Here is an 18,990-nt window from a genome sequence, read left to right on the forward strand (position 1 = left end):
CATTGCATCTCATCTGAATTTGAAAGCATACTGGACTTGGATAAGGATGGCCGTAGAAATAATTTTCTGAAATCGTTAGAATGTTGAAGAAATTGAAGCATCAATAGGTCAAATATTTTTGTTATCATTAATATTCTCCCCAGTTTAACACCAGTGGTGTATATTGGGGCAGGCTGCAAGTTTTGTATTGCTGTGGCTGTAAGAAAGGAAATAAATTCCCTGTTTTCAGGTGCAATAGTAATATACCCTGCTAGTATTTTTGAAGGTGATGTGGTGAAGTGTCCCTCAATGCATAACTTATACAATGCACCAGTTAATTTGGGATCCTTTGAGATGTCCCTGCTTTCATGATGAAGCATTTCTGGCTTCTGGAAGCAGAAACTTCATATTAACTAAAACAGGAGCTCTTATTATAAACTGTGTGTTAGTAGCTTTGAATGAAATACTTTACATTTTAAATGTTAGATTCTGTACTGTTTAACCTCTAAATTTGGTTCTTAAAGACGGTTGTTAGAGATGTCAACCATGTAAAGTTATCGACAGCTCTGCAGGATAAAAAAGCTATCAGCTTTGGGAAAGTGCATGTGCATTTCAAAATGATAACTTAGTTCTAAGTTGGCAGTATACTATCTATATATGGCTGATTTATTTACAAAAATTAAAATTTTAATGAGGCCTTTTGTCAAATTAAAATGCAGCTGGAGAATTAAATAAGTGTATAATGAATAGTCAGTGTTATGTGTGTATGGTTAATTTATTGTGTGATAGGTGATTTTTATTCTTTCAATTTAAGAACCATTAGAGTAAGACCAAGATATTTTGTTACTTCATGTGATTTAATGTTTGAATGGAGATATAGCTTGAAAGACCAAATGATCCCTTGTTGCCTTTATGGCTTGCAAATCCCATTCTACCTCATTAGCAATAGGAAAATGTCATGGGATGACTGGTACAGGAATGACTGCTATTAATATCTTAACTGTAACTGATACTAATGTAATCTCTAAAGGCCAATACCATTAGAATATTGTCTTCTATTTTTGATAAAATTGTTTGCAATCAGACTTCACAAATTCAAACCTGTGAACTGTATATGAGCACAAGCATGAAAGAAGAAAAAAATTATTTGGATTCAGGTTGTTGTAATAGATGAAGACACCCAGTGATGCTTAATTTCCAGCACAATAATTTTGTGTCAAGCAATCAATAAAAGTAGGGCAAAATTTTGTTTCAGATTCTCTAATTTTTTTTTCTTCAGTCACTATGAATCAATTAAATTTGGTCTTGAAAATGGAAAAAAAATTGTATTTGTTCCATCAAGGTATGTCTCTCAAAGGTTGCCAATTTGATGTTCAGGTTTTGATTTATTTTTAAAGGGCCTCTGTCCTGTACAGATCAACTTAATACCAAAAAAGCATATACTTGAACAGTATGAGGTTAATAAATTTAGCATTTTGTAAACATGGAGATAACACAATATTCTGAAATACAGTATTTTAAATTTGCAACTGCTGATGGCTTATCGATTTAGTTGATAATCGCAATTTCGCTGTCTCTTGTTCTTCAAACTGCATATGACTGGGCACAGTACAATGCATATGCAGAGTCAGAGCAAATAGCCATCAGGCACTGGTTCAATAGAATATAGTTTACGATATTCACTTCACACAATGATTAGAAGCGAATGTGTGCTGTTGATCAAGGTATCTGGTAGCTCGTAGTTTGTAAGGCACTATAGTGCGATTTATTTATTGTAAAGATGACTTGAAAGTTGAATAAAATTGGAAAACGATAACAATTTGTCATCTTGTTTCCTCGAATATTAGCGTAGATTAACGGGAATATTTTATCTATTCCTCGAAGTCCTTATTTACAGTTGAGTTCTCGGTAATCTGTAATAAAGTCCGAACATGCTGAAAGGTCATGCTCACAGCGCAGAAACAAGTGCTTCAACTCACTCGCTTAGCGATCAACGATTTTCCCCTATATATTAAATCCTTTTACCAATCCTAAATTCGCAGCCTTTATTGGCAATTAAAGAGCTTGTTTAGATCTTTTTAAATGTGAGGAGCGATCAAGAGTGTCCAGCTGCTGTAGCTGGAGGTTGCGTCTTTTAAAGTTTTCTACTTCCACTTTCTCATTTGTCATAATTTACTCCCTCTGCTTCTACTAATCAACTCTTCACTATTTCATCCCTCGCTATTATTTATTGCCTGTACCCGCTGTGAATACCTCCCCCCCCGTCTCTGCTCATCCTCCCAAGCGGAGAGTTTCCTGCACCTCATTCCAGGGGCTCGGTGCAGAGCGCCCTACGTCACCCGTATTTGTGTCGCTGTCTCTGAGCAACCGGACTCACGGCGAGTGGAGGCCGGGCACACACACGCATCCTGCTCCCTTCGGCACAGACCCCGCGCCCCCGGCATACCATGGCCTCTTCCAAGGCCGAGCCCTTGCCCGCCCCCAGTGTGGACTCTGAAGACCCTGAAGAGAGGATCGCCGCTCGCCGACTCCGGATTGCCCAGAGGCAAGAGGAGAAACGACGGTGAGAGCCGCCACACCGACGTACCTCAATTCCAACCCCCACCCTCTCTCTGCGTTTCACCCCCCACCGAGTTCCTCTCCTAGTTTCTCACATTCCATCTAAAAACAAACGTTGAGCCTCACTCCTCACTAGTTCCATACATTGCCATTTCTGGTTTATCTGACCACTCTTCACTCGTGTGTCTATCTCTTCACCATGCTCTCTCCCTTACTCCCATGCCTCCTTTGTATTTTCTTTTTAATTCCCCTCTTCCCTCTTTTGGCATCTGTTTCCCCTTCCCATTTCCTCTTCACACTTCCCCAATTCCCTACTTTCCCCTCAGCCATTCTTCTATTCCTTTCTGCCTTCCCTGTTTGCCCCCTTTAGTTTGTAGGTTAAGCTTTTAACACCAATTGATATAATGGATATTTTAAATGACACTCCAGGCAAGCCAGGGGTGAAAATGAAGTGAAAGAAGGAGGAGATGACAAAGAAGAACTTGGTAAAAGCTGCAAACAAGTTTTGGATTCGCGCCAGGTTAGTTTGACACTCTTCCTCAGCAGCCCTTGGTTCTCTAACTCTCCAGGTTCTGAAGAAGTACTGTAATGTGGATCCTGCAAATGCTGCCATAGGTGAGACGGGGTCGTTGGTAGTTTTACATTATTGAAAATGACAAGAACTAAGTGATAATGGGTGTAAGACAGATAGGCTCAAGAGGTAATGGCCTCCTCCTGATCCTCTATGAAATTATCTTTGTTTTCTCTTTTTCTTCCCCAAAACCTTAACCATTGATCTGCCTTTTCCAGCAGGTAAATTGGGAAAATCACATTGTTTCTAGAACCCAAGAAGAGGAATTGGTAGGATGCCTAAAAGATGTATTTTTTAAGAGCAGGTTGTGGATGAGACAATTGGTGGAAAAGGCTATTCTGGATTGGGTGCTGTGTGGTGAACCACATTTGATTAAGGAGTTTAAGTAAAGGAACTTTTAGGATGCAGTGATCATATGATAGAATTCACCCTTCAGTTTGAGAGGGAGAAGCTAAAATCGTATATATTGGTGTGTAGAATCTTTGGAGCGTAGAAAGTTGAGGGGGGACTTGATAGAGGTATTTAAAATTATGAGGGGGATAGATAGAGTTGATGTGGATAGGCTTTTTCCATTGAGAGTAGGGGAGATTCAAACAAGAGGGCATGAGTTGAGAGTTAGGGGGCAAAAGTTTAGGGGTAACACAAGGGGGAACTTCTTTACTCAGAGAGTGGTAGCTGTGTGGAATGAGCTTCCAGTAGAAGTGGTAGAGGCAGGTTCGATTTTGTCATTAAAAAAAAATGGATAGGTATATGGACAGGAAAGGAATGGAGGGTTATGTGCTCAGTGCAGTTAGGTGGGACTAGGTGAGCGTAAGCGTTTGGCACGGACTAGAAGTGCTGTTTCCGTGCCTGTAATTGTTATATGGTATTACAGTGGAGTAGAAGGAATTACAGAGGGATGAGAGTGGAGCAGATCAAAATTGAACACGGGACATTAGCAAGGATAACCACAGCACAGCGAAGGAGCTTCTGGGAATAATTTGAAGACACAGATATGGTTCATCCAACAGAAAGCTGCTGTGTTCTAAAAACAGGATAAAGCAACTGTGGCTGACAAGTGAAGTCAAAGATGGGATAAAAGCAAAAGAGAGGGCAAACATTTTAGCAAAAGCTAGTGGTGAGCTAGAGGATTTGGGAAGCTTTTAAAAACCAAAAAGAAATTAGGTGAGAGAAGATGAAATATGAAGGTAAACTAGCCAATAATATAAAAGAGGCCACCAATGACTTTTTATCAACATAAAGAGTAAGAGAGGCAAGCGTTCACAATGGACTGCAGGAAAATGAGACTAGAGAGGTAGTAATGGGGAACAAAGAAATGGCAGATGAATAGCATTTTGCATCAGTTCTCACTCTGGAAGACAAGCAGTATGCAGAAATTCAAGAGTAATAGGGATCAGGAATGTGTGTAGTCACCATTATTAATGAGACAGTGCTTAAGGAACTAAAAGTCGACTGGACCTGACGGATTATGTATCCCGAAGTTCTAGAAGAGGAAGCTGAAGAGATTGTGGAAACATATTTCAAGATCCATAAGATTCTGGAATGGTTCCAATAGAATGGAAAATTGCAAGTGACACTCCATTCTGTGAGAAGGGAGAAGGTGAAATACAGGAAATTGTAGGACAGTTTTCTGCATTTTCAGTGGTTGGCATCATGTTATTGTCTCTTGTTAAGGATGAAGTTTCAGGGTACTTGGAAGCACTTGGAGGCAAAAGTCAACTGGTTCGCTGAAGAGGAAATCTTGACTGATAAATCTGGTGGATAAACTGTTTTTGTTGGGGCTTAACACCCCTCTGTAACTGGATCTTGGACTTTTGATGAGGACTTCAATCACTGTGTTGGCAGCAGCATCTGTAGCTCCATTACCTTAAGACATAGGAGTAGAATTAGGCCATTCAGCCCATCAATGCTCCACAATTCCATCATGGCTGATTTATTATCCCTCTCAGTCCTATTCTATTTTCTCCCCTTAACCTTTGATACTCTGACTTTCAAACTCACCTTTAAATATATTCAATGACTTAACCTCCACAGCTGTCTGTGGCAATGAATTCCACTCTCACCACCCTCTGGCAAAAGAAGTACCTCCCCATCTCTGTTCTAAGTGGATGTCCCTCCAGTCTGAAGTTGTGCTCTCTGGTCCTCGATTCACCCGTTATGGGAAAAATCCTCCTTGTGTCTACTCTGTACAGACTTCTCAATATTCAATAGGCTTCAATGAGATCCCTCATTATTCTAAACTCCAGTGAGTACAGGTCCAGAGCCATCAAATGCTGCTCGTAGGTTAATCCTTACATTCCTGGAATCATTCTTGTAAATCTCCTCTGGACCCTCTTCAATGCCGGCATATCTTTCAGATAAGAGGCCCAAAAATGTTTCACTCTTGAAGTATGGTCTGACTAATGCCTTATACCGCAGCATGATATCCTTGCCTTCCTTACCACTGACTCAGCCTGCAAGTAAATGTGTAGAGCACCCTGCAAAAGAACCCAAATCCTTTTGCACTTTCTGATTTTTGAATTTTATCCGTTTCGAAAAGAATCTATGCCACCGAAGTGCATGAACTTCTCCACACTATATTCCATCTGCTATTTCTTTACCCATTCTCCCAATCTGCCTGTCCTTCTGCAGATTCCCTGCTTCCTCAATGCTACTCGCCCCTCCCTATACATTGTTTGCTTCGTAAACTTGGCCACAAAGCCATCAATTCTGTCATCTGACTCATTCACATATAACATGAAAAGAAGTGGTCCCAATACCAATGTTCCCTGAAATTCATGTACAGCTAAGCAGACCATCCATTGCTTGGAGCAGGAAATCTTTACACAATGTGAAAAATGCATGCCGCTTTAATTTTTTTTGTAAAATGCTATGAATATTAAGAATGAAAATGGAAAATTCACATTTTATTTATTAATGAAGGGCCTAATGAAATACATTTCAACAAAGAATATCATTCATGTTTCATAAACTTTTTCTCCTCTTGTCTAGATTCCACCTGCATGGCAACAAAGGCTATGTGCTTGAGAGAATTTCAGTTACTGCATGGTCACGCAGCTCAGAGGAAACAGGACCCGACTCGGACTCCTGCAGAACATTACTAATCACTGGCAGTCAACCAGAAAAAGCCCCATTTTTACTACTCTTTACTTTTTGCCAGTTAGAACATTTTCTATCTGTACTATTTTCTCTAATGTAATACCATGGGCTCTTACCTTGTAAATCAACCTGACGTGCAGTACCTTGTCAAAGGCCTTCTGAAAATCCAACTAAATCACATTCACTGATTCTTTGTTGTCTATCTTGCCTGCTATTTCCTCAAAAGAATTCAACAGTTTGTTCAGGCAAGATTTCCCCTTCAGGAAACCATGCTCTCCTTGGCCTATTTTAACATGTGCCTCCAAGTATCCCAAAACCTCATCCTTAATGAACTCCAACATCTTTCCAACCACTGAAGTCAGGCCAACTGGCCTATAACTTTCTTTCTTCTGCTTCTCTCCTGTCTTGAAGAGTGGAGTGTCATTTGCAATTTTCCAATCTTCTGGAACCATCCCAGAATGTAGTGAGTTTTGAAAGATCATTGCTAATGCCTCCTCAATCTCTTCAGCTACCTCTTTCTGAACCCTGATTTGCAGTCCATCTGGTCCAGGCAATTTCTCTACCTTCAGACCTTTCAGCTTCCCAAGCACCTTCTCTTTAGTAATAGCAACAATACTCACTTCTGCCTCCTAATACTTGAATTTCTGGCATACTGCTAGTATTCAATAGTGAAGACAGATGCAAAATACTTATTCAGTTTGTCTGTAATTCCTTTGTGCCTCATTACTACCTCTCCAGTATCATTTTCCAGCGGTCTGATATTAACTCTCGCCTCTTTTATTCTTTATACTAAAAATTTGAGAACACTTTTGGTGTCTTTTATGTTATTGACTAACTCACCTTCATATTATAGCTTTTTTTTCTCTTTATTTTTAGTTGCCTTCTGTTTTTAAAAGTTTCCCACTTTTTTAAAACTACATTGCATGTCCTCTCCTTTGCTTTTATGGTGTCTTTGAATTCCCTTACCAGCCATAGTTGCCTTTACGCCTTTAGCATACTACTTCATCTTTGGCAAATAAGAAAAAATCTGCAGATGCTAGAAATCCAAGCAGTAGGCACAAAATGCTGGAGGAACTCAGCAGGTCAAGCAGGATCTATGGAAAAGAGTACAGCCCAAAACATCGGCTGTACTCTTTTCCATAGATGCTGCCTGGCTTACTGAGTCCCTCCTGCATTTTGTGTGTGTGTGTGCGTGTGTTACTTCATCTTTGGGATGTATCTATCGTGTGCCTGTCCAACTGTCCTGAGAAATACAGCAATTGTTTTTTCCCTGCTACTGTTCCCTTCCAATCAATTTTGGCCAGCTTTTCTCTCATACCTCTGTAATTCCCTTTACTCCTCTGTAATACTGATACATATGACTATAACTTCTCCCTCTCTAACTGCAGGATGAATTCTATCCAAAATGACATCCTCCTGTCTTCTATCATTTCAGATCTCCCCTCCCACTTTCAAATCTCTTACTATCTCTTCTTTCAGTTAGTCCCAACAAAGGGCCTTCTTCCTATAGGTGCTGCCTGGCCTGCTGTGTTCCACCAGCATTTTGTGTGTGTTGTTTGAATTTCCAGCATCTGCAGATTTTCTCTGTTACGTATCCCGTAACTGGATAACTTACCAGCAAAGATAGAGAGGTCTGTTGAAGTCTGATGTCACTATTTTCAAACGTTTTTATTTATAAAGGGGCACAAAAGTAAGGTTAATGCAAACATTCAGATAATGCACATCACCAATACGCAATCTAAAGCCCGGATATAGTCATAATCATCATTAATCTCGGCTGTTGTCCAGGGGATAATATTTTTTTGTCCATTGGAAATCTAAAGAGTCATTCAGAAGTCTTTCGAGGAATTGTTGGATTTCACGTGTCTTAGAGAGATCGGTGAGAACGAAAAGAAGACTTGCCTGTATCTTTTTGACCACTCCGTTAAAATCAGGGGAGCGTTGGTTTCCCCGTTGTTAGTTCGAAGTCCTTCTCGGTAGTATCAGCCACCTGCTCCCCAGGCAAAGGAGTTAGGAGCACACGTGGCGTTGAGTGGCTTCCAGCTCTCCCGGGAGCGTTGAGCGAGCAAGTTCCTCTGGTGCATCGCTAGGGTACTGCCTCCTGCAGTCCGCTTTTATCTTTACTTGCAGAGTTGTAGATGTCCATCAAAGTAGGGGGATGCAATCTCCACCCCCACATGGCCCGAGGGTGTTCAGGTTCATGGTAGTTGTCACGTAGCCGGGACTTGCATGTGACACAGGTGCCTCTAAAAACAAATGGTCAAAGCCGTTGCATTGTCTCTCACTTCCGAGTCCCGAATTAATAGCGATCTTGCGATTCTCGGAAAGCAGGGGGCTGCTCCCGCTCCTTCGGCCCCTCAGAGCTGTGGTATCTTCATAACACCTCGTGTTTGAGATTTTTGTAGTGTATCATGTGCTGGGTGATGGTTCATTGTTTGAGACATGGTCTGTATAGGAGATGCTAAGGAGCCTTCTGAAGGCATTTGGTATCTACTGCCTGCATCTCCTTCTCTTGTTCTGCTGTCAAAGTCCATGATTTGCATGCTTACAAGAAGATGGAGAACACAAGTGCATGCAGGAGTTTCAACCTGGATCTGAGAGCAAAGTTATTGTTCCTCCAGATTGGTTTTAATTTAGCCAGTGTTGCTGTTGCTTGGGCTATCCTTGCAAGGACTTCAGGCTTTGTTCTTGGTTGTTAATGGCACCAAGATACTTGAACTTTTTGACAGACTCGAGTTCTTGTCCACTGACTGTGATTTTTGTCGTGATTGGCTCCACATAGTTCCTCATCAGCTTGGTTTACTCTGTAGCGACCTCCATGGCATATCTGGTAGATGTATTATCACAGGGTAGACCAGTTCATCCTTCCTTCCTGCCAGGCCATCAATATCACTGGTGAACCTGAGGTTGGTTATGATCTGTCCTCCAATGCTGACTATGCTGATATGGTCTTCCAGGGCATCTGTCATTATTTGCTCCAGGAAAATGTTGAAAAGCAGCCTGTTCGGATTCCAACTGATGAGTGGCACCACTCTCCAGCTGTGCCTTGAACAAGTACTGCACTGCTAACTTTGGTGTGAGCTGCTTAATGGTTTGGATCAGCTCCTATTCCATGTTGTATCTCTTCATTGTGGCCCGGAGTGCATCGTGCTACACCTTATCAAATGCCTTCTTGAAGTCTATGATCACAATGAAGATGTCCTGTTGACATTGTTTGTATTTCTCACATTAGTACTCAGAGTTTGAATATCTGTTCTGTTATACTACTTTCGCTTCTGAACCCAATCTGCTCTTTGGCAATTATTTCTTCTACCTGTGGTTTCAAGATGACTTTCAACATCACTTTGCTTGCATGACTGTTAAGACTTGTAGTTCTATAATTCTGGCACTGCTGTAAGTTGCCTTTCCTGGGGAGAGTGATGATGAGTTATTTTGTCCAGCGTGTTGGCCGTTCCCTGGTCTGCCAGATTTTGTTGCAGATATTGGTGACTATGTCTGTCTCTGTCTCTCCCCCATGTTTTATCAGCTCAGCCGGGATGTTGCTCATTCCTGCAGCTTTCCCATTCTTTAGTGATGTTATGGTTGCTTCTATTTCTTCCAGCAAAATTGGAAACACATCGTTGTTTGACAAGTCCTGGCTTGTGAGTAAGGTGGGATCTCCTTGGGTCTGATAGTTATAAAAATCTGAACAATCCTCAGTCCCTCTGTTGAGAATGTCTTCATCTTCTGTGGAACAGTTTCCTTCTTTGTCTTGGAGGGTGCTGACTCATGACTCACTCTGTTTAGTGAAGTCCTTCTCACTTTTAAGTGCTTGCCTGCAGGAAGTGCTCACCTGTGAAATAAATATAGGGTGTTTAGTTAAAATCGGGGCAGATTTTAAGTATTTTCACAATGATCTTTGGAGTGCAGTAGTTGCAGAGTGCTGGCTGTGATAAGTGACGGAAAAGTTTCTGTAATTGTGATTATTTTGTGTTAATAATCCTTGTGGGTGCGGTTTTCAGTTTGACCTTACCAGCTGCAGAGGTAAACAAGGTATCTTGAGGTGACCTAATTTCAGAAATTTACAATTAGAATTAATTTCAACTGGACTAATGTTTGAGTTACTTTTCAACGAGAGGCTAAAGCAACCACAAAGATTTTTCAATGAATGGCTCTTGTACTGCAGTGTTCTCCTATGGAATAAGTGTGCATTTCATTTTAATTTTATTCTTAGTAATGAGAACAAGTAGCTTTTACATATGTTTTTATTTTGAAGTTTGCAATTTCAGATGAAGTAAATAGTTTTACAATGACAATGGTCATCAAGTTTTCAGTGGAGGTTAGTTAGTTTCACTTGCCTTGGCCGGTTTTGTTTAAGTTCTTTTAAAATAAAAATGAGGCAGAGGAACTAAAGCCTGTTATTACGACAGTTTAGAGTACCGAGGTGTCACTGAGGGATTTGATAGTGAAGGGACTCTGTGAGGGCAGTCCCTGAGAAATCACTATTATCCTTTGGTTGAACAGTGTGACATTTGTGCCAGATAGGTGGTTGGTAACCATTTTCACTATTGCGGTTCAAAGATGATGTAGGAACAAAGATTGGATTATGTAAAAAGAATGCTCTATCCTTAGTGTTTTGTGACTTAACACGTGGACTTCTGAAGTGCTTGCTCCTTGTGGTTTGGGTGTCCACATTTGTCTGAAGCACCTCCAGTCTGGCCAGCTTGAGCACAGCCTGGTTGACACTACAATGCATCAGTGAGGATTGAAGTTTTGCAGTGTGCATGTTTTCAGAAATGGTCACTCTATAATAACCATATAACAATTACAGCGTGGAAACAGGCCATCTCAGCCCTTCTAGTCCATGCCAAAAATTTAAGGAAAGGTGATGAAGAGAGAAATAACTGGCCACCAGAGGAAGGGAGAAAGAGGCAAGTTGTCAGAGAAACCTCAAAGTGCAGCTCACTCCAAAATCACGGTATGATTTGGGAAAATGGTGGAGCTGAATGTTTCTGAGGCATCCAGCCAGATCCAGGATCTAGTTTAGTTGCACAAGGGAAAAGGGTCAAGACACTGAGGAGACCAGATAGTGAAGTATAGATAGATGCTTTTGCAGCCATAAATGTGAATTCGAAATGGTGAGCTTCCCCCTTGCTAGGTTAAGGACACCACTAAATAGCTGAAGAACATTCTAAAAGAAAAGGTAAGCAGCTGCAGGGTTTGGTTCCTGTTGGGAGGCATACATAGTATGGACCATGAGAAGGTTTACCTCAAAGTGGAGGTGTCTCAAACTGCAGGGCATATGCTTAAGTAAAAGGGCAGGAAATGCATTGTGGGAATCTGAGGAAGAATCACTTTTACTCAGAGTGGTTGGAATCTGCAACTCGCTGTCAGAGGGAAAGTGGAGGCAGATGTATTCACAACATGTGAGAATTATCTTGAGAAACACTTGAATTGATAAGGCATAAATGTGGCTCTGGATGAAATGCTGGTAAATCAGATCGGTACTTTTGTTTGTATGGTGGGCATAGACATGTGCTGTAATGACTTTGAACGTTTGGTTTGTGGAATTTGCACTAATATGGAGATGTAGTTAAATGTGTGAGGGAGACAGGTATAAAGGATAGGCAGATATTGTACTAGGTGTAGGAAGGATCTTGAGGTGCAAATGTGAAACAGATCGTTTGGTTTGAATGGCTTGTTAATCTGTTTATTCTCTTTCAAAGTTTCACTGACAGTAAGGTATTTGACATGCAAGGCACCCATACCAAGCTTGTAATTTAATTAAATTCTATTAAGGATATATTCAGTTAAGAGGGAGCAAAGACTAAAACAGAAATATCAAATTGTGCAGTTGGCATTCTTTAACGTCTATTTTAATTTCTCTCTCCTCCACCATTGTACTACCTCTATCCTGTATAAAGAAGCTCATTGTGATGTTTGCTAATAAAAATGAAACGTTTCTTTCAATGAACTGAGGAACAGCATGAGGTGCAGTAAGTCTGTTTTGTTAATTCTTTTAGAGACTGACAAAGCTACAAAGAGATGGCATGTCATTTGTCACAAATGTACAAGTTGCTGAAGACTCAAGGGAGGTGCACAGGAGAAATGCACAGAGAGAAGCACTGAAGCAAAGGTGAGTGAATAGTAGCTGTGCCCAAAGGAGAAATTTTCCAGATTCCCATGTAAACTTGACCTGATTTTCAGTCACTCCAGATATGCAGTGTCACTCTGGTGCATTAACAGCAAGTACAATTTCTGCCATTAGCAGCACAATTATGCAGTGTTTAACTATATTTTTCAATTTCTTTCACAATTACTCTGTTACATTCCTGAATGTAACTTATAACATTGGATTAATGTGTGAAGATGGGTTTAGCATGAAATGACTTTGTCATATGTTGAGTCCATGACCCAGAGAGAGGGCACCATCCAATATGTATGCAGTTGTGCAAAATGGAAAAATCTGGTGTCTTGAAACCAGGAATCCATGAAAAACTGTACACCAGTAGCAGGAACTACAGTGTGCACTGTCACAGCCTGTAACTTGTATCTTACCTTAGCATATTACTTGCTCTGCTACTACTATTATAATGGCTTCTCTGTAATGTTAACTGCTGAAGTAATGGTTTCTCTGTAGCCGTGAGGTTTGAGTTATGACTAGAGATAATGGGACTTTGGTATTCAGGGCTATCCAATGGGAGAAATGTTATTCTTTCTGGTGTGTCTAGGAACTGGGGTTTTTGTGGGTTGTTTGGTCGAGGAGAGTGAAGAAGAAGGACGCATGTGGAGAGCGCAGGTAGACCACTGGACGGCGTATACTGGAGTCCGAGGGTCGGCGACTTATCGGCTGAGGTTGTTCATGGAGGAGTGCCTGCTGCGTGAATTCCAACGTATTTTGACACTTTAACTGTGGGCTCTTTTATTTTTTGTTTATTTTCATACTAACCCTATATCTGAATTAGGATTCATAAAGTTTATCATTTGATTGTATATGTTGTACTGTCTGATAATTTGCATTGTGGGTTTGTGACGGGAATACATTTCACATCATCCACCCAAACTTGAATACCCTGTTTGGCGGGGCCAAAAGCTGATTCCCTTAGACAAACGTGAGCGGCAAGCCTGGTGGGTTACATTTGTGGGGCTACGTCCTGGATTTGATTCTGTTGGATGCTGTGTGATCGCCCTGCTGATATGGATGCTGCTGGGGTCGAATGCTGGTGTGCACCAGCATGCGTGCGTGTTGAGTGGTGTGGATATTTGCACCCCGGATGAATTGCTAATTTGATATTTGAGTATAGCTAAAGCTGTTGGCAAGGTTGAAATTGTAGCGCGAAAGTTTGATAAAATGGCGAGCTCAGACCTTGTGTCAGACTAGCGCTGATATCATGGCAGTGGGACTGCTGGAGTCTATTGGTGACCCAGGGGAGGCGGGACCATGGCGTGTTCATATTGTCAGGGAGGCGCAAAACGGAAATCAGCGGGCTGTGGCATGAGCTGAATTGCAAGCATTTGAAGGCGGAGATTTTAGAGAACAGGTTCTATCGTTTCTGAGGGATGAGGGAAAAGAGTGGTCAGATTTGCAAAGTTTGATTAGTTCCCGTCTCCCAGTAAAGGGTGAGAGTTCTGAGTTGACATCCGCCATTAACTCCTTGGTAAGTAAGGCAGCGGACCCCCACCAGAAGCTAAGAATTTTTGCTGGAATAACGTCCTCCCTTGAGGGGGAGGAGGAGTATGAGACATGTGTGGAGCAGACATCTCAGTTGTTAGGTGAGTGGCAGTGCTCTGATGATGAAAAGCAGAGATTGGTTGAAAGTTTGAGGGGGTTGGTTGCTGAGGTAGTAAGAGGTGTGAACGTTAACCAGCCCTCTGCCTCCCTTGTGTATTTGGATGATTTGGAAGGCGCTTTTGGTCTGACTGGGAGCTCATGGGGGGGGGGGGGGTGTTCAAAACATGCGTCAGGAGAAGGGTGAGAAGCTCACTGCGTACCTTTTTCAGCTAGAGAGTCGGCTAAATTGTCTGTGGTGCCGGGGGGGGGGGGGGGGTGGTGTTCATTCAGGCGACTGAAGTGGATCAGCTAAGGATGGACCAGGTAAATAGGGGTGCCCAGGCCCAGGATTGCTTGAAGTTGCCAGCAGTCCTGTAAAATGCGACCCCTGCCCCCCCTTGTTCGTTTAGCTGATCAGAGAGGTGCGGGAGGAGGCGAACACGTTGGGGCCGCGAAAGGACTCTGTTAGCAGAGTGCAGTCCTCAGTAGTAGCCCCTTGTGGTGAAGTGACTGGGGCCGCCCAACCTGGGGAATGGTAAAGGAGATGGTGGCAGAGCTGAGATCTGAGATGTCCCAGGTGTTAACAGCGGGGGTGGACCCTCTGTATGATAGGACTGGTAGGTGGACTACGCAGAGGGCTGCGGGTGGCCGGGGTTCTGTGAGAAGAGGGGCGGCTGGTAGCATGTGCTATAACTGTAGGGCAAAGGGACACTTCCAGTGGGAATGTAAGGGGCAGGAAGACCCTCGGAGAGCGAGCTCACGGGTATCCAAGCAGGGAGAGGTGTCGGGAAACTTAGAGGAGGCCCAGTGAGGGAACAGTCTGGTGTCTCTAGGGGAACATGTTCCCAGCAATGTACCAAGGAACCCCTGAAAGCAAAAGACCCTATTCCAGAAGGCTTAGTGGGACCCTGCTCCAGCATGTGGCTTTGGATAGAGGGAATCTATGCTAAAATCATCCTGGACAACGGGTCATAGGTTACGTTACTGTACTGTTCGTTCAACCAGTATCTGAAGCATTTGCCCTTGACCCCATTGAATGCGCTGGAGATTTGGGGTGTCAGTGCTGGTGAGTATCCATTCAATGGTTATTTGTCAGTGAAGTTGGAGTTTTTGGAGGACGATGTGGGAGTGTTTGAGGTTCTTGATATATTAGTGCTGGTTTGTCTGGATCCGGTTGAGACGGGCAGTGTTTCCATTCTGGTGGGGACCAGCACCCCTCTGGTACGGAGGCACATGGGGGCCTGCAAGGGCAAGTGGGGGTGAGAGCTTTTTGGGGACAGTGTCTGTGCACCCAGTGTTTGAGCTGCGTTTGAGGAAGTGTGTGGCTGCAGTAGGCTGGATACCAAATTTAAACGAGTGGTGCATCCAGTTGAAGCCCAAAGTGATATGGCCTGGGGAAGTAGCGAGAGTGATGGGGACACCCAGATTTCCCAGAGTGCCTGAGGGCAAAGCCCTCTTAGTGGATGCTCCAAAAGACCTCAAGAGGGAGTCACGGTTTCCAGCTGGGGTGCTGGTGAGACTCGAGTTGCAGAGGCCCTCGGTTGTACAGGTGAGCAGGATGGCTGTGATTGTCAGGACCACTACAAAGAGAGAGGTCACCTTTAAGAGAGGGATGCCCCGGCGCATTTGTTCCTGGCCACAGTGATGTTTAGCACCCCTGTGAGGCCAGCTGGGGAGAAACTATTGGGGAAAAAAAGGGAAAAGCTGACTGCTGAGGCTTTTAACTTCGGGGACTCTCCTGTGCCACCGGGCTGGAAAAGGAGGCTGGTGGAAAAGTTGTTGAAGCTGGAAGGTGTCTTTTCCATTGGTGAGTTTGATGTGAGTACTTGTTACATTATTCGGGTGACTGAGGGCACCCTATTTAGAGAAAGGTCACAGGGACGTGGAAGACGTGCAGCAGCATTTGTGTAAGTTGAAGGAAGCTGGGATCATCACTGAGTCCTGAAGCCCCTATGTGTCCCCAATAGCAGTGGCCTGGAAGAAGAAAGGGAAGGTATGCATGTGTGTGGACTATAGGACTCTGAATAGGCACACTGTCCCTGACCAGTACACGATCCCGAGGATCGATGTCATGCTGGCCTACCTGAGTGGTGTGAGGTGGTTTAGTGTGCTGGACTTGAGGAGTGGATATTACCTGATCCCAATGAGTGAGGTCGATAAAGAGAAGATGGCATTTATATGTCCCCTGGGATTCTTCCAGTTCAAAAGGATGAGCCAGGGCATATCGGGAGCCCCTGCCACCTTCCAGAGGGTCACGGAGAAGACAGTGTGGGATATGAACTTGCTCGAAGTATTGGTACATTTGGATGATCTGATAGTATTTGGATCCACCTTGGAAGAACACGAAGCGAGACTACTGAAGGTGCTAAGCCATCTGAAGGATGAAGGGTTAAAACTTTCCCTGGACAAGTGCAAGTTCTGCAAAACATCTGTCAGCTATGTTGGGCATATAATCTTGTGGAATGGAGTGGCTACAGACCTGGTTAAGATAGAAGCAGTGACCACTTGGCCGAGGCCCAAGACTGTCAGCGTTCTGCAGTTGTTCCTGGGGTTCTGTGGTTATTATCGGAGATTTGTGAGGGGCTATGCCGAAGTGAGTCACCCCTTGAATCAGCTGTTTGTGGTTACCCTCCCTTGGGGTAGAAAGGGAAAGGAAAAAAGGACAGGAGGTTGGAGAATATCTAAACCCGTCTGAGCCCTTTGGACAGAGGTGGGATGCAGAATGTGAGGAGGCTTTTCAGTTGCTAAAAGAGTTGCTGACCCAGGCACCGGTGCTGACTTTTGTGGACCGCCGATTGCCGTATATACTATGCGCAGATGCCAGCTGAGAGGGTTTAGGGGGCAGCCTAACTTACATCTTGACCTCAGCAAAACTGAATGCCACAGGCCAGGTGGTTGCCAGCATTGTCTGCCTATGACTTCAGCCTGAAGTACCGGCGGGGGAGCCTTAACATCGATGCGGATGGTTTGTCCTGACAGATGCATGAGGGACTGGAGAGGGATGATGAGTGGGAGTGTGTTTGTGCCCCTAGGGTGAAGGTCATGTGTCAGTTTGCTATCACCGTGAAGGCCAAGGAAAAAGAGAGGCTGGGTCGAACCATGGATCAGTCGGGGGCTTCTGATGATGCCATACCCAAGTTTACTGTAACCTGACTGCTCTGAAGACCAAGCAGCTGCTGGACTTGAGTTCTGAGGAAGTGGCAGCGGCTCAGCGAGATGATCCAGGCATTGGCACTATTTGGTACACGGTTGAAAAGGGGGACATGGCTCAGGTGGAGAAGGTGAAAACTCTTTGGTGCCTCCATTACTGAAAGAATGGCCTTGGAGTTGAAGAAGCTGATCTTATACCGGGTCACGTCACCCCCAGACCGATCCCAGCGTTTCCAGCTGGTTCTGCCCGAGAAGTATCGGAGGATTGAGTTGAGGCACTTCATGAGGATGCTGGATATTTGGGGGTGGAAAAGACCTATGGATTGCTCAAAGACCAGTTTTACTGGCCCCAAATGAAGTCGGAGGTTGAAGACTATTGCAAGTCGTGCATTTGCTGCCTACTTGGGCAGCTCCCTTGTCCCACTTGCAGAGTGCAGGGCCCCTGGACCTGGTGTGTATGGATTTCCTGTCCATAGAACCCGACGCCAGCAACACGGCGAATGTCTTAGTCATCATGGACCACTACATCAGTTATGTTCAGGCTTTTCTTACCAAGGACCAGTGGGTGACTACAATGGCAAAGGTGTTATGGGAGAAGTATTTTGCTTATTATGGCCTTCCCAGGTGGATACATAGTGACCAGGGACTAGACTTCGAGAACAGACTCATCTGTGAGTTGCTGGGCATGCTTGAAATTGAGGACCACGCCCTATCACCTGCAGGGCGATCCCCAGCCCGAGAGGTTTAATCGGACCTTGCTAGACATGCTTAGGACTCTGGAGATCAGCAAGAAGAGCCGGTGGAGTCAACATACTGGGCACCTGGTTGATTGTTACAACTGTACACAAAATTAAGCTGCTGGGTACTCGCCATATTATCTAATGTTTGGGCGAGAGGCACGGTTGCCTATTGACCTTTGTTTTGGGACTGACGAGCTGACTTACCACCGAAGCCTTTTCTGAAGTATGTGTCTGATATGAGGAGAGAGCTGAATAGGGCTTATGAATTGGCTGGTGTTACGGCTGCCAAGCAGAATCGTGGAAATAAGAGGAGGTCTGATCAGAAGGTGAGATTCTCCCAACTCCTGCCAGGAGATCGAGTCCTCATAAGGAATCTGAAGATACCTGGAAAGCACAAATTGGCTGACTCTGGGTGGCCACACCCTATGTGGTGGAGAGTCAGATGCCAAACTTACCAGTATTCTGGGTGAAACCAGAGGTGGGGAATGGGCCTGTCAAAATTCTTCATTGGAACCACTTGTTGCCCCTGGGACAAGAGGTGCAGTTAGACCAGAACCCAGTTGGGAGTCTACACCTCGTAAGAAGACTCTGTGGAAATGAGGGGCGACTGCAGGGCCCCCAGCGGGAGAGGCTGGGTCGGGGCCCACCCCTGAGAGGGATATTGATTTGGAGGATGAGGACCTGGATGTGTGATACATGCTGCCTTTCACTAACTCCCCATTGATTGAGGATGAGATCCTGGGCCTTCTCCCACTGAGTCAGGTGAGGTTAGGGGGGTTATTGGTAGGCAGCTTGGTGTACAGAAGGACCCTGAAGGAGAGGAGCCAGGGTTTGGACACGAAACAGAGGGCTCTGAGTTGTAGGGGGTTTTGCGTGATAGACCATGGGGGGTTTCACTAAGCAGACACAAAGTATCCCCAGTAGCGTCTGAACCTGAGGAGTCCGATGAGGAGGTGCCGAGGTACCAGAAAATTAGGAACCTACTGGATAGGTTGGCCTATTTAGTGCCTGGGGAACAGGGTTTGATCTCTACTGTTTGGGGAACTACGTCACTGCTTTTTACACCTGGATTGGACTTTGTGTTTTGCAGGAGGGTTGGCGAACTATCTCAACATCATGAGGGCGTGACTGAATTCGGTGGG

General features: G+C 44.1%; 1 protein-coding gene across 1 annotated transcript in view; it reads left to right on the plus strand.

Moving 5' to 3' along the window:
* Window positions 1-2,336: 2,336 nt before the first annotated feature.
* Window positions 2,337-18,990, plus strand: part of drc1 (dynein regulatory complex subunit 1 homolog (Chlamydomonas)) — an 89,121-nt gene continuing 72,467 nt past the window's right edge. Inside the window, exons 1-3 of the mRNA XM_059981750.1 lie at window positions 2,337-2,542; window positions 2,968-3,058; window positions 12,211-12,323. Of these exons, the coding sequence (XP_059837733.1) occupies window positions 2,427-2,542; window positions 2,968-3,058; window positions 12,211-12,323 (320 nt within the window). The 5' untranslated portion in view covers window positions 2,337-2,426. The remainder of the gene's footprint in view (window positions 2,543-2,967; window positions 3,059-12,210; window positions 12,324-18,990) is intronic.

The sequence above is a fragment of the Hypanus sabinus genome, chromosome 10, assembly GCF_030144855.1.
Source record: "Hypanus sabinus isolate sHypSab1 chromosome 10, sHypSab1.hap1, whole genome shotgun sequence".
Lineage (NCBI taxonomy): Eukaryota > Metazoa > Chordata > Chondrichthyes > Myliobatiformes > Dasyatidae > Hypanus > Hypanus sabinus.